The sequence below is a fragment of the Amphiura filiformis genome, chromosome 11 (assembly GCF_039555335.1).
Source record: "Amphiura filiformis chromosome 11, Afil_fr2py, whole genome shotgun sequence".
NCBI classification, from domain to species: Eukaryota; Metazoa; Echinodermata; class Ophiuroidea; order Amphilepidida; family Amphiuridae; genus Amphiura; species Amphiura filiformis.
This window is the reverse complement of record NC_092638.1, coordinates 54,348,679-54,364,811: the sequence shown is the minus strand read 5'-3', so window position 1 is coordinate 54,364,811 and position 16,133 is coordinate 54,348,679. Positions and strand designations below refer to the sequence as shown.

Genomic DNA, 16,133 nt, shown 5'->3' with positions numbered 1-16,133 from the left:
CTAATGTGGACAGTAGTTTAGTTTAAAAAACGGATACTGTTTAAAATATCAGTATTTACGCGAGCGACATTTTGAGTGTGTAAAATGCATTGAAAATTGTCGGCTAAAGAATGCATAAATTAAAATCGCGAACAGTAATAGCAACAATAACTATCTACATTCCAAGCGGAAACGCTTTTCATAAGCATACCACCTAGTTTTGGGCAATCGCTGCAACCGAAATATGAAATTCCAGGCCATCTGTAAAAAAGAGCGTGAGCATATTTTACTATGAACTTGGGACATCAAAACACATGTTTTAATTGGTGTCAGACCTATTTTAATGATACGATAATTATGCCCCCAATAATGGCTTTCATTTGAACTATTATTTGTTAAACTGTTATTTTTACTTTTTGAGAAATTAATGAATTTATCAAAAAACTCGACGGAGAGTGTCACTTTAACAGCTACATGCCTTAAATACAGTTTACACAATTTTTTTCTTGGCTAAAAAAAGCTATACTTTTAAGCACTACTGCAACATTCTTACTTTGAAAAAAGAAATTAGCCATAGGCCTATGTATATTATGAGTCATGAACTCATGACCATGCATTTTCCTAAACTTCTGGCTCTGTTATTAATTTATTTTAGGTACATTTGTCTAAGATAAGTTTGAAAGGTTGATTATGACTTTGAAATCTCCCAGAGTAATTTTATTTTGTTATTGAGTACACCATATTTATTCCCCAATCAATTTTCTAGCAAAATGCCCCCATCAATTTTCCAGCAAAAATAGATCAATTTCGGCCACACAATGCTGAAATTTTCATACTACCTTGTGCAAGTAAGCTTATCATGGTCCACAAATGATTGATAATTGCTGCGATATGTCGTAAGTGACATCGCAAAACCTGGAAGTGAACCGGAAGTCGTTGATCCTAAGTTCAGATTGTCATATCCGCATGATTTTTAAGCTTATAATTTCGGAAATTATTGTTGTAAAAAAGACCTCTAATAAACGCCCCCTATTTCGAAAATGTCACACCCCAGGGCATTTAATAGAGTAAATACAAAAGAAGTGAGGGTGCTAATAATATAAACAATGTCTACAGATGACACAACCTATATAGGTCTATCACTATAAGATAACTGATATTAAATCTGAAATTTAACAATATAAAAAAAGCTCGCTGTAAACTCACCACATTTTCCTTGTGAATGTCCACCTTACAATTCACTAAGAGATCATATGTGGCCCAATTTCCAGATGTTGCTGCAAACATCAAAGGTGTAACTCCTCCCTGTAAAAAAATAGTTGAACGATAAAATAATCTCACGATAATCTTGCATATTGTCAGCCTTTTAATCAGGAACTAAGGCAACCTCTTGCCCAGGGGAGGTGGGGGATAGGGGGGCACTCGAATATGAAAGTGACGTACCTATGCCTACCGGAGTATGACACTAGGGGTCATTCAGTGGTGGGTCCAAGAAAATGTGGGTCATTAGAATTGGGTGTCATTGACCGTGAAAAATAACTTTCTGTACAATTTGCACGCGAAGCATACAAAAAAAATTCTCTTTTAGTGTAAATTTCTTAAACAAGGCGGTTCTCGAACCACAAGTCTCGCCTGCTTTTGTGACCGCCTGCTTTTGCGATAACTGTTGGTAGAGAGGTAAATGAATTTGGCGGTTATCGGCTGGGCATGATTATCTGGCTGATGGTAACTGTACTGTACCCACCAAGTTTCATGCCCATGCAACAGTTTTTACTAATATGACCTCAGATGACCCCTGGTGGCCCTGAAATGACCTTCTAAAATTTTGGCTCTAAATGTTGACTGTACCCCTTGTGCTAAGTTTCATGCCCATACGACAGTTGCTACTAATTTGACCTCAGATGACCCCTGGTGGCCTCGAAATGACCTTCCAAAAATTTGGCTTTAAATGTTGACTGTACCCATCAAGTTTCATGCCCATACGACAGTTTTTACTAATTTGACCTCAGTTGACCCCTGGTGACCCCAAAATGACCTTCCAAAAATTTGCTTTAAATTTATGTTGACTACCCACCAAGTTTCATGCCCATACGACAGTTTTTACTAATTTGACCTCAGTTGACCCCTGGTGACCCCAAAATGACCATCCAAAAATTTGGCTTTAAATGTTGACTGTACCCATCAAGTTTCATGCCCATACGACAGTTTTTACTAATTTGACCTCAGTTGACCCCTGGTGACCCCAAAATGACCTTCCAAAAATTTGCTTTAAATGTTGACTGTACCCACCAAGTTTCATGCCCATACGACAGTTTTTACTAATTTGACCTCAGATGACCCCTGGTGACCCCAAAATGAACTTCCAAAAATTTGGCTTGAAATGTTGACTGTACCCATCAAGTTTCATGCCCATACGAGTTTTTAATAACTTGACCTCAGATGACCCCTGAGTGACCTCGGATGACCCCGTAATGACCTTCCAAAAATTTGGCAAAACCAAAGAACTATTTCATCAAATAAATCAAAACAGAAAGATGCTTCCTTTACGAGTTATCACTCATTGAAAGTGCTACTTTGCTATACTTCACATGGAAAGCGACTATCTTAAAGTCGTCATATTTCATTAATTACATGACCGATCAAGCTGTTATTTGGATATGTGATGCACAGTTGAAAATTAATTATTAAAAGATTTGGTGACCTCAGTTGACCTTTGACCTTGTATGTGACCTTTGACCTCACGAAATTGGATAAAGTATGTTGCGCTGAAAAATCAAATTTGGCAATACCAAAGAACTATTTCATCAAATAAATCAAAACAGGAAGATGCTTCCTTTACGAGTTATCACTCATTGAATGCGCTACTTTGCTATACTTTACATGGAAAGCGACTATCTTAAAGTCGTCATATTTCCTTAATTACATGACCGATCAAGCTGTTATTTGGATATGTGATGCACAGTTGAAAATTAATTATTAAAAGATTTGGTGACCTCAGTCGACCTTTGACCTTGTATGTGACCTTTGACCTCACGAAATTGGATAAAGTATGTTGCGCTGAAAATCTAATCAGGTCAAGTACCTCTGGCCTCGCAAAACTCCCCACCAAGTTACGTCACTGTACCCCATACGGATCTCCAGATAATCTGTTCACAAGGTATTTTGCTTATTACGCATATATTATGCAAATTAGGTACTTAATTACCATATTTTACACTCAAAATCTAATCAGCTCGAGAACCTCTGGCCCCACTACTCCTCACCAAGTTACGTCACTGTACCCCATACAGATCTCCAGATAAGCTGTTCACAAGGGTTTTTTGCTTGATATGCATCAAATACGCAAAAAATTATGCAAATTAGGTACTTAAAGATGAAGCCCCGCTTTTGATCTAAGTTCCTTAGGGATTTAGTCAAGGTTAAAATGTATCCATGTAAATTCTGTTCTGTCTGTCATCAAAGTAACAGGTGTAAGTGAGTTCTTCTGTGGAGAACTGGGCAAGTGGGGCTCCCTGTTTAATTACCATATTTTGCGCTGAAAATCGAATCGGGTTGAGATCCTCTGGTCATACTGCCCCCTACCACGTTATGTTGACCGTACCCACCAAGTTTCGTGCCCATATGACAGTTTTTAGTCATTTGACCTCAGATGACCCCTGGATGACCTCGGGTGACCTTGACACACTAACCAATACAAACTTGTTCTGTCTGGAGTGAAGATGCACCCACCCACCAAGTTTAAAGAACGTGCGACCCAAGTCTCCGAGAAAATAGGTTTTTGCATTTTATGCATAAATTATGCAAATTAGGTACTTAATTACCATATTTTGCGCTGAAAATCGAATCGGGTTGAGATCCTCTGGTCAAACTACCCCCTACCACGTTTCATCATCATAGGGCTTAGGGATCTTACGGATCCCCCAGATACAGCTCCACAAGGCGGATTTCTTTAGATTTCCAACCATATTTGTAGAATCGTTCCGCATAAATTATGCAAATTAACAACTAAATGCGCATACTTTTCGCCGAAAAACTAATCAGGTGATCAGCAGGTGTGTATCATAGCTGCCACCAGGTTTCGTTACCATGCGCCCGACGGATCTTGAGATAGTCTGTCCACAAACCCCGCTATCAATTTGCGCTGATTTTCGCATAAATTATGCAAATTAGCTATGTTAATTAGCATATTTTTCACCGAAAACATACGGTTACGGAGCAAACATGGATACCCTTCCTCCCACCAAGTAGCGTCGCCGTAAGTCTTACGGTTCCCCAGATACAGCTCCGGACGGACACACATAGATCCACACACACGACACACACACCCCCACACACACGGACCGACAGAAATAGTGATTACTAAGTCCCATCCTGAACAAAGTTCAGGCGAGACAAAAAGGGGGTTGGGTGTAAGCTGATGAAAAAGGGCTGGCAGATTTGCCTCAAAAAAGCGGGTAAATTGACAGGCACATGACGCATACCAATATATGGGAGTGCTCTCGCCTGGTAGATCAATGCCCCATTATAGCTTCTCGATGTGCCAGTGCTGACCCCAGAGGTCAAAGTTCATGGACTATATGAAGCAAGTACTGATGAGGGCCTCAAGGCTGTCTTAATATAACTGAGAAATGCTTTTATTTCCTTCAAAATTTCAAAATACATGCATTACAAAATTATGATGCATCAAAAACAAAATTACTTTCTACATGTACTCTTAAAATGATACAGCAGGCCTACTGGCAGAAACGTTTGACAATCATTTAAAAAGCTTATGACCTACCGTATTTGAAGGCCAATTTACATCTGCTTTAGAACACAGTAGTCTGCATACATCAGTACGTGCATTTGCAGAAGCTTCATGCAGTGGAGAGGTTTCGTTCTGAAAGTGATGTGGTTTAAACGATCTATATTAGAATTTTATATTAGAATTCCAACTTCTTTTTCAAAGGTGCCTTGTAAATGTGTGCCAAAAATTGCCTTTCCCCCTCTCAGCCTGCCAAAAATTCTTTGCCCCCCCCCCCATTTTACCCTCCCCAGGGCTCATAATTATTGCACAGCTCCGGATACACCCTTGCATGGGTGTACTCACAAAGCATGTCCTCCAGCTCCTGCTCACAGTAATAATATCGCTAAACTTATAATAAGACAGGTAACACAATATGGTTTCTTCATAAACATTTTGTTGATAACTCTATTAGGGATGGGCAAACATGTGAGGGGTGGTGTAATAATTATGTGTACCCCGGGTGGTGAATTCTCAAAATGGTCTGCCAAAATCGCCTGCCCCCCCCTTTGACCTGCCAAAATTGCTTGACCCCCCCTCTTGACTTGCCAAAAACTGCTTGCCCCCCCCCCCCATCCCTTTTGGCCTGCCAAAAATATTTGCTCCCCCTATAATTCACTCACCCAGGGTACACATAATTATTGCACCACCCCAGGGTACACATAATTATTGCACCACCCCTGATACATAAACAACCCATAATATCTCCCTTCCTTTATAAAGATAACATCTCATCTCCCTTCTTTTAAAAAAAAGTTGTGATTCTTTTTACCCATGACACCTGCATCACAATCACTTATATATACATATTAATGCAATAAAGATTGGAGAAGGTAAAAGCTAGTAATCAAAAACAACGGAGCAAAGCTAGGCCTAAAAAATGTGTTTCATTTGGCAAAACATAAAAACAAAATTAAGGTAGGTAGGGATTTTTTTTTTTTTGACTTTTAACAGGGCATTTTGTGATCCACAGCCTCATCCACCCCCCCCCCCCACTTTCTTCAAGAAAAGTTGAGATTTTTATACCACTGGAAAGCTCTGGCTACATGTTAATGTACCAAAAATTTCTTGCAGATTAATTTGTTGTGCAAAAATATCGTAAAATTTGATATTCGTTCTGGTATACCAGAATGAAATTACAAAAGTGGCCTATGGAGCAGTGTAATACATATAAATCATGCATAACTCGCAAACTCAAATTTTGGGAATAAGCTTTTTTTGTGGATATCTACTGAAAAATTTCATAAAAGAGGATGATAGGATCACGAAATCCTCCTTTAAAGCTGTAAATTGCGATAAAGGCCTTGGAACTTTTTTCTTCTTTTTTTAGTGAAAAAGGGCATTTCGTGATCGACAGCCTCATCCCCCCACTTTTCTCCAAAAAGTTGAGATTTTTATACCACTAGAAACCTCTGGCTACATAATGTTTATGCACCAAAAATTTCTTGCAGATTAATTCATTTAGCAAAAATATCGTCAAATTTGAATTTCGTTCTGGTATACCAGAACGAAATTACAACGGTGGTCTATGGAGAAATGCAATACACATAATCATGCATAACTCGCAAACGCAAAATCGGAACTGAAATTTTGGGAATAAGCTTTTTTCGTGGATATCTATTGATAAATGTCATTAAAAATGAGGATGCCAGGATCACAAAATCCTCCTTTAAGATTGAATGTAATATTTCTATTTTTTTAATTAATTTATTTTTTTGGCCAAAAAAAAGTCAGGCCTACTTTTAAGGTCGATCAGGTTTAATACGTCAATCAAACAAATTTTTTAGGCCCTAGTTTATTCTAGACTAGACAAAATTTCAAAAATTCAGGTTTCGTAACAAATGTTAGTAAAAGTTGATAACCTAGGTATCTTTACTAATTTGGATGTGCTGAATCCAAAAAAGGCACTGAGCAAGCGTTAGGCCAAAAAAAAAAAAGTTCGCCTCAAAGCTTGCTGCTTGTAAAATCCCACGATTTGACAAAAAACAAATGCGGAATTTTTTTTTATTTCAAATTTTTTTTTTTTTATAGTTTTTTTTAGAAAAAAATCAGCGAAAATCAGACTTTTTTCTCAAAATACCATGAAAAAAGGTCGGGAATAAAAAAATAAAAAATTGCATTTCGCATTTGTTTTTAAATTTCTTGTGAGCTTTGAGACAAACGTTTGTTTTTTTTGGCCTTATTAAAAATTAAATATGCTCTGATTTCTCTCCTTATCCGTCTGGTTGTAATTGTCACAAAAATATAAATTTTGTGCGTGTACAACCTGTGGTTGCAGAGTTATGTGCCAAAAAGTGTGAAAGGTCAATTTTGAATTTGTACAGGGGTCAAAAATTAAAGTTGCTCTGATTGTAATGAAATTTGTACCAAATTGTTTGTCTAGCTTCAGGCTGTGAGAAAAAGATATGTTTTCACTATTGTGGTTGGGGCCAGGAATTTCACTTCAATAAAATCGGGACATAGCTACTGATATTTGAGGTGATATTCCTGCTATGTACACGCTTTCTATAACATGCAAGTACTATATTGGCATAAAATCACTGTTACTTCTCAAAATAAACTAAAATGAAGCAATAATATGGCATACATGTACCTTCGCAAGTTTCACTGTTTACAATGATCAGGTCCCGATCATTGATCATCGGGACCACACAATGCAATTTGCATGTACACCTACATACCGTTATAATTATTCATATTTGAGCTGAAAATAATTTTTTTTTTTGCATGGATGCAGTGAAAATCCATATCCTAAACCAGTAGGGTTACCCTCGAAAAAAAACCAAACCTAACTGGCAGTGGTTTATTATTAATATTATCTTATTTTTTTGTGAAAGAATGAAATTAAAATTTGACAAATTATATATTATTGTGTTAATCAACCCTGGGAATTCAGCTCATACTTACATTTTTTCCTGAATAACAATCAAGTCGCCCACCAAGGTCAATGCATTCTTGAACTTTGACATGATTGCCCCTATTAGCATATGTCCAAAGTTTCCAGTTTACATGCGCTTGTTGTTCCTGTGTTGATATGTCATCTCTTTTCTGAAATGGTGTTAGACCTTTAAAAGAAAGGAAACACAAACACCAATTTAATTAGCTTTTTGTTTCTTCTATTTGTTTACAGTGCTAAACGAGGACACACACCTGATGAACTATCAAACAAGGACACACCTGCAATGGGAGACCATTCTCGCTTTTTTATATCATACAATACTGCAACATTTAAGCATAAACTGTTTTGGGTCCTTCGTAAAAATAATTGAAAAGTTTAAAAATCATACGAAAAATGGAATGATAAAAAAATTATGTGCCAACATTCAACAACATCTTTCCAAGGAAGGCAAATGATAGAGGGTGGGTATTGATTGAACTGAATGCCTATACATAATAACATCACTGCTCTTCTCCATCTGACTCAATAGAGAGATTGCGAACTTTACGTGAAACGTGATACGGGAATGCCAACGGCAAGCTACATTAGTCAAAAATCAGTTAGTATGCCCTCTAGAGGGTGAAATCTATTGTGAATTGGTCAATTGTGGAATTACCGTAAGGGGCTGTGCAATAATTATGGGTAAAATTTCCAAACGGCTCGCCAAAATTGCCAAAGGGCACGCCAAAAACCGCTTGCCCACCCCCTTTCGGACCGCCAAAAATTCTTTGCCCCCCCCCCCCTTTGCACATGCCAAATTTTGGGGATCCCAATTTCCAAACCGTAAATGGTCTATATACATGTTGCGAGCGCAGCGAGCAGGAACATTCGCATATTTCAGCGTTTCCGTACCGTTTTCCTGAGCCTTTTTAGCGCGTTTTATTTAAAAGGCGCCCCATATGCCAAAAATCGCTTGCTCATAATTATTGCACAGCCCCTAAGCAGTTGGTAGCAAAAAATGATGTTCCAAAATGACAAAAAATGCATTATAAAATGCAGAAAAATGTTATGTTTGTCATGTTATGAAGCGAATCATAGTATCCAAATAGAACAAGCAGAGTCCGACATGTAATATAATCCATTTTGGGGGTTACAATTTGACCTAGTATAGACAAGAAGAAGTGAATAAATTTTGATTTTTTTTCGACGCGAATCTGTGTGGAGAATGCCGTCCAAAAATCAGCTTGCGAAGAGGCGTTTCAGGCAAGATTGTGACGTCTTACGACATAATGCGGTAGAATTGTCTGTTTTGGATGGGTGATAGCAGTTCGTGCAACGTCATTTTTCGCCATTGCTATTTCATTGCATTAAACAGCTGTAAAAGTGTTTGCTTATGGATACTATTCAGCAAACACCAAAATGTTTTTAAAACATGATAATGCATATGTTTTAGGTTTTAGTTTAAACATTTTGATAACATATCAATATCGGTTTATATAAAAATCTTGAAAACTCTTTTTAAAACGTGTTATACTGAAAAAAAAAAAAAAACATTTTAAACCAAAATTCGAAATGCTAGAGTAAAATATCATTTACCAAACATTGTGTGTATTATGTTAGAATGCTTTGCAGCAAGTGTTGAACAAAAGGCTTTTTGACTGTTATTATTGAAGCGGGCCCGGGCTGGTCTAGACTGGTTTTATAGCGCCACCATGGGTAAGGTGAGGGGACAGAACCCTCGGATTTATCTGACACACAGAGAAGAGTTATTTGACAATTTCAATAAGTTATTCTTATTTCTCTATGTGTGTCAATATGACACAATGCAACATATTAAAACAGAAGAGAGCGAGCAACGATATGATGAAATGAAATGAGCCCGGAAATGAGCGAAAGAAATCAGAGCGAACGAGCTCAGAGCAGTCGAAAACTCAACTGCTCAATGGTAATATTTCCGAACAAAAATTCAAATCAACTCCGCATAGAAATGTGCAAATATATCTCAAGAAAAATTGGGCTTGACTTTACCCCTCAAATAACGGCTGGATACTGGTGACGTACGCCAGTCGTTGGTGGCGATCTGACAGGTTGCGCATGCGCGGTGATCCGAGGACCGTGACATTATATTAAAACCTTTTATATACCCTTGACCCTTACATACCCTTTAACCCGACATTTCCCGTTTTCTGTAATATATTTGTGTTTGGTGGATAGTAATCGGGCTAGGCATGTTAATTTATCTATTTTCATTTTGCTTTAATAAGTCAACAGTGTACTATTTATATGATAACGGGGTTTCTTTCTTGTTGTTCGAATAATATACACCATGGCGACTTCCGAGGCATCCAACACCAGACTCTGTTTCGTTTATTTAGACAAATAGCATACACGTGTGAACAATAGGCCTACTAATTTTCCAATGAGCCCGCAAAACTCAAATATTGCTAATCTGGACTGAAAGCTTAGAGTAATACAGCCAGTCGTATTTACATATCAATACCGAGGAAAGTGGGTTCAAAGAAAGAAGAAGAGAATCTATTCTCATCTTCTCTGGTTCGATGCACCCAAGGTGAATCAATGGGTGCTTCCTATATCTTTAGATATATTTGTCTCAGCATAGCGCCACCATGAGCTTATTTCAATTGCATTTAGATATAGTCTCCGGTCAGACTTTGTGAGGCTATATCACGAACATACTAGGAACGACGAGCGTTAGGACCAACACAAACTGGCTGTTGGGTGTGAACGGCACTATGATGTTCTACCGCACAATGTCGTAATACGTAACCCATATGGCGTTTGCAGTGAACGCCTCTTCGCAATCTCTCTATTAGCTCAGTTAGCAGAGCATCGGTCCGGTGATCCAAAGGTCCCAGGTTCAAATCCTGGATGGTCAGTGAAAATTTTTTCACTGGCTGTCATTTATGTATGTGGAGATCGACTTGTGTTAAAAAACCTTTCTCAGAGGTCAAAACAGTTTTGACTCCAAAAATGTCCAAGTGCCCAGCCCCCAGCCCCACCAAAGTATATCTGAACGCTCCTTTATGAGGAAAATACCTCTGAAAAATATAATTTCCACTTTTTTGGCTCACAATGTAATATGAACTAAAAACTCTTACCGCATCTAAAGAAATCTTTGACTCTGATATCGTTGTCCACCAGTTGCAAGCTGATAGGTTTAACCTGGTTTATAATATCTGCATTAACATTGATATGAAAACCTGGGGTTTCAATTTCTCTAACGATATCCTGATCAATAAGAACTGGTACTAGCTTGTTGCCCAAGCTGCCATCCTTGCCAAGCTGTGCATAAGAACTGCTGCTACGGTCAAGAGCATGGCAAAATCTGTTGATATCTGAGAGGTTGGTGCAATATGCCACAAACGGTATCTCTGGATCATCAGTCATTTTTACATCATAACATCCATGGTCTTGGAAGACTTGAAGAACCTCCTGATAGTTTTGCTTGGCTTTCTCCATCATGCTGGTTGTCAGCTGTCTTGTATGAGCTCTTTGGCTAACACGCTGCATCGAATCATAGATGTCCTCTAAAACGCCAATGGTTGCTTTTATCGGTATTCCTATTTGATCAATATAAAATTAATTTTGAAAGTTTTACATTCCTACTTTAAAAAACATAAAAATTAATTTGGAAAGTTTTTGATTCATTCTTTCAAAATTGAAAGTTATGAAAAACATTGGATTTGTCATTCCTACCTTTGGTAAAGTTCCAAATCTTAAATTCTTTCTCCCAATTCTTTTACAAGGTGCTATAATTTTTTATTTAAATGTGCAAAATACTAATGATGCTGATCTCCAACATCTATTCTACATATGCGAACAGTGTAAAGGATAGTAGATTTTTTAAGCAGATAAAGTGATACATTTTTGGCCTTTGTGGCCTGAGCAGAAGTGGAAGTGTATAATTGTGCATTGCATCATATTCAGTTTGATCTGATGATATATTCTACAGACCCCACCTTATGTCCATCAATAATGGCATTTTTAGAAAAACATGTTTTAAAATTTGCCCAAGAATTATGCTTGAAACCAAAATGGTCTATGTCCAGTGTGCCTGCAGGAAATATTATGTGTGTGTACTGTTAGCCTATACTTCATAGATACACACTACTAGATGCAGAATAGGGCCTACAACTTTTCTGGTGCCCATAATACCTCACTGAACTCATTGTGTACAATTTATCATGCTGGACATGCATATATCCTGTTTTGGCTTTAAAAATTAACCATGGACATAAATGTTGACGATTGACTTAATTTTCCTAGGTGCCCTCTAAACTGAGACAAACACTTCTGGCAGAGAAAATTTATCCAACTGGCACACAGTGTCAACATCCTGTATAATAAATATACTCAGTTGGTGAGCGACAGGTCGATTGGTATTTCAATCGACGCAAAAAAAGAAGTCCTATCTGATTGGCTAGAAATCGATCGCTAGATCGCTCAGTGGTAAAGTACAAACTCAAAATGTATTAAATTCTATTGAAATCAATATTCTATTATTGACACAGATAAAGAAAGTTTACATATGCATTGTGTTAGAGACTTGTGATTTAATATTCTATACAAGCACCTGTATCTTAGGACGTGTTCACACTATGCCTGTTTTGCCCTGGGTCCCGGGTCTAACCCGGGTTAGACCCGGGTTGATTATAAGTGTGAACAGGAAAAAACCTCAAAAAAATCGACCCGGGTCAATATTTTTCAACCTAGGAATGAGCAGGTTAAAACCCGGGTCAAACCCGGGTATGACCCGGTCAATTGTAGTGTGAACAGAAATTCACTGTTTGACCCGCATTACTAGAAGTAAACACAACCATTGTCATTCCCTATTCTATTGTTTCAGTCTACACTGGGAAAAGAATGATTCAGTTCTTTGGCAATAAAATCAATAAACATCTATTCCTGAGATAAGAAAGTTATTTCATGCAAACAAATTACTAGTATTATCGAATCAAGAAGTAACAATTATTTTTGTGAGTTTTTAACCAAAAACAGCTACAAGAAGTAACTAGATAAGATTACATAAGGTGAAATTAGAAAATAAAATAAAAAATGAGCATAATTAGGCCGGGAGCCTGTTATTATACCAGTAATAGTCAATGACAGAATATGTACACGCCTGCATTTTCCAGTAGGCTTTAGCCAAAATAATCAACCCGGTCAATTTTCTTCATGAGAGTGGTTATAGTGTGAACAGAATGTTTTTCAACCCGGGACCGGGTACAACCCGGATTAACTCGGGTCCCGGGTAAATAATTTATATGTGAACACGACCTTAGCTGAATGGGCTAAACATGTTCCTTTATATAATTGTAATTCTCAAACAGTTAAATATATCACAATTTTGATGAACGATTTAAAAATCGTTACGGATAAAATGCAGTACAATATATCAACAGCAAACAGCAATCGCCGCTAAATTAGTGTATTACATTTCAAGTTAGTGTATTGGAAACAAAACCTGGGTTTTACCTGACAAATCAAATTTTCTTGTAATAGCATTAGCAATATCATATGGAGTACTGAGCATGCGCAAATCGTAATAATGTCTAGAATGGAAATTCTCTGTGGTATCTCATATGATAGTCATATCGTGTAAATGGTATGCTTAGCCTGAGTCGCTCGGCCTATCTCGAACAAAATCGCCATGCGTAGCTGTTGAAAAACGAGAGGATTCGCCGTACTATCTATCAAGGCAATTTTTGACACAAAGATATAGGGATGATGACGCTATGTGGCATACCTAATAGTGGGCTTAACTCATTTTAGCCAAAAATGGACATAGTCGTGTCTGGTTTTAGGCCCTCGGAATTATTAAAATTGACCAAAATCATAGTAATACCGTAAAGGTTTGCCTATTGGCGCACATGGGCTCCTTTGCCCTGGGGTAAATTTCATGTACAAAGAGATCTCCTTCCTTTGAAAATCTCAACAAGAGTTAAGGGTACGTGCCTTTATTTGCTGGTGGGATTTTTGAGAAGGCACCTTTAGATTGTGCCTAAAATTCCAGTTAGGTCAATGCAGCCCATAGCGCCATTACGCATATTACGTATTATCAAACTAAAGTTTAACAAAAACATGATACAGGAAGTAAATATATATCTTTCATTGATTAAGTACTAGTTTTCCTTTGAAGCATAATGCACATAATAATCATGATCAATCGTGTTACAAATATAGCAATATTTAAGGAATTATTATTACCTGTATCATATAACCTTCTCTCGTTGAGCAACCCTTGTTGTTGTTTTCCTGTAGAAAGATTTAAATGATTCAAAATCAATGTACTTTTCTAATTTGCAAAGTAATTTCACTCCAGAAAATTCGATTCAATTCAAATTCAAATTTCAATGCATTGAATTAACATTATTCAAAGTTATTTCAATTCCAATCCAATTCAATTCTTTTTGCTCACAATTATTTCAATTCCAATCCAAATCAATTCATGCCCAATTAGCTAATCACTTTTATTCCAATTCAATTCCAATGCACTGAAATGAAAATCACCAAAAATTCATTTCAATTCAAATTCATATTTCAATGCATTGAACTAACATTAGATGGCACTGTATGATTAAAATGACACCCTTTTTTACTTGTTTGGAAGCAGGTGAGTTCACTGTCAATATACAAAATAAGAAAAAGAATTTACCGGGGTAGAGGGGAGTACTCTGGGGTTTTCCCTCTTATTGTAACATTGGGTCATATTTTTTATGTTACTAGTGTTACTAGTGTTGTTTTTTTCCTCAATTTCTACAACATAAATTTGTCTATAGCACCACTATGACTATGACAATGGGTTGATTTTAGTAAGACACCTAAAACAATGGGTCAATAATTCCAACATTCTGATAAGACTCCTTGCATGTGTAAGTTCTACCAAAGATATCTCAAACACCATTTCATCAATCAACATACCGTATTGGTATAGTCCCACCCGTTTTTTAGGTGAAAATTTTTCACAATGGGGGGGTGGGACTATACTCGAACGTGGGACTATACTCGGACGAATACGGTACTATGTTGTTCGTCAATCTCTCTGCATTGTTATTGTATCCTTGATTATTTCTTACAAAGTTTAACAGGGCCTACCTAGCATTTCTGTTGCAGCCTGATAGTCCGAGTCTTGAACTTCAAGCTGCACAGCAAGTTCCTTCTCTAGTTGTTTACCAACATCATAGCGTACAAAGCACTCAGCAATCTGTGCTGCCAATGCACTTGACTGAGACTGAAATTGTTGCAATTTGTTGATGTCACCAAAGCGAACTGCAAACAGGATCTGTCCCTGGTTCAATTCTAACCTGCACAACTGTCCCCCATAGAGAGCCGTTGAAGTACAGATATGCCACAGGAGTTTATTCTGTGCAAGAGGTGCTTCAATGGGCTTGCAGTCTCCCTGAACATCCAAGCATCCTGCTTCATCCTGAGTTGCAATAGTCTTCTGTTCAGATTCAGCAGTGGTGAGGTCTTTAAACACATTACTAGTTGCCTCATTAATAGGAAGTGCTTTGTTGGTAGACTTTTCTGTCACATTCACACACACCTTGAGATCTGTCAACAGCAAAAAATTACAGTAAGATGCCATTACCAGTCATTTTACAAGATTATCATGTTTGCATAATTAGACTAAATTAAAGACTAAATGTGACCATCCACCACGAAGTGGTAGTAAAGTCGGCTGTAGATCATTGTCTGTTTATTGCCGATTTTGAAAGAATACACTTTCAGCTTCACAATGACACCTCAACCAGCTTCATCGGACATATGGAAGTGAAGTTATAGTTCATCAAAGGTCAAATAATGCTGTAATCAAAGACTGATAAATTTTGTGACTAATTTTGCATTTTTCTCAAAAAATAACTACACACTGGTAGGCCTATATTATAGGGGTAAGGAATCCAATTACTTTACTGAAATTTCAGTGATTCAAGACAAGTGGTTCAATGTTAAGAAATGAGTTACATTCTAGCGGTGCCTCTATTTTTTATCATAAATAATGTTAAGTGTACAAAAATGAATCTTCACTCATCAAGATACCGTAAAACCCCGTCTACAAGCATACCCTGGCTGAAATTTGATACACTTTTGATACACCACTTTTGATGCGTATGAAAAATGTATGAAATAAAGGATTTGAATTGGAACCCTCATTTCATACACTTTTATGTATCAAAACTGTATCAAATTAACATTGCATACACATTTTATACATATCAAAAGTGTATCAAATGCCATGATAATGTATCAAAAAAGTATCAAATGAAATGTATCCTTTCATTTCATACATATTTGATACATAATTATATCAAAAGTGTCTCAAATATGGAACTGTATCAAATCAGGGTTCCAATTTAAACTGTATCAAATTAGCATTGAAATTTTTATCCTTTCATTTCATACACATTTCATACATAATAATATCAAAAGTGTATGAAATATGCAACTGTATTAAATCAGGGTTCCAATTTA

General features: G+C 37.1%; 1 protein-coding gene across 1 annotated transcript in view; it reads right to left on the bottom strand.

Moving 5' to 3' along the window:
• The window catches only part of LOC140165012 (uncharacterized), a 71,964-nt gene that overhangs the window by 47,738 nt on the left and 8,093 nt on the right, over positions 1-16,133 (bottom strand). Inside the window, exons 3-8 of the mRNA XM_072188423.1 lie at positions 14,757-15,215; positions 13,869-13,916; positions 10,760-11,221; positions 7,670-7,827; positions 4,760-4,858; positions 1,186-1,284 (exon numbers count right to left, since the gene is read on the bottom strand). Of these exons, the coding sequence (XP_072044524.1) occupies positions 1,186-1,284; positions 4,760-4,858; positions 7,670-7,827; positions 10,760-11,221; positions 13,869-13,916; positions 14,757-14,763 (873 nt within the window). The 5' untranslated portion in view covers positions 14,764-15,215. The remainder of the gene's footprint in view (positions 1-1,185; positions 1,285-4,759; positions 4,859-7,669; positions 7,828-10,759; positions 11,222-13,868; positions 13,917-14,756; positions 15,216-16,133) is intronic.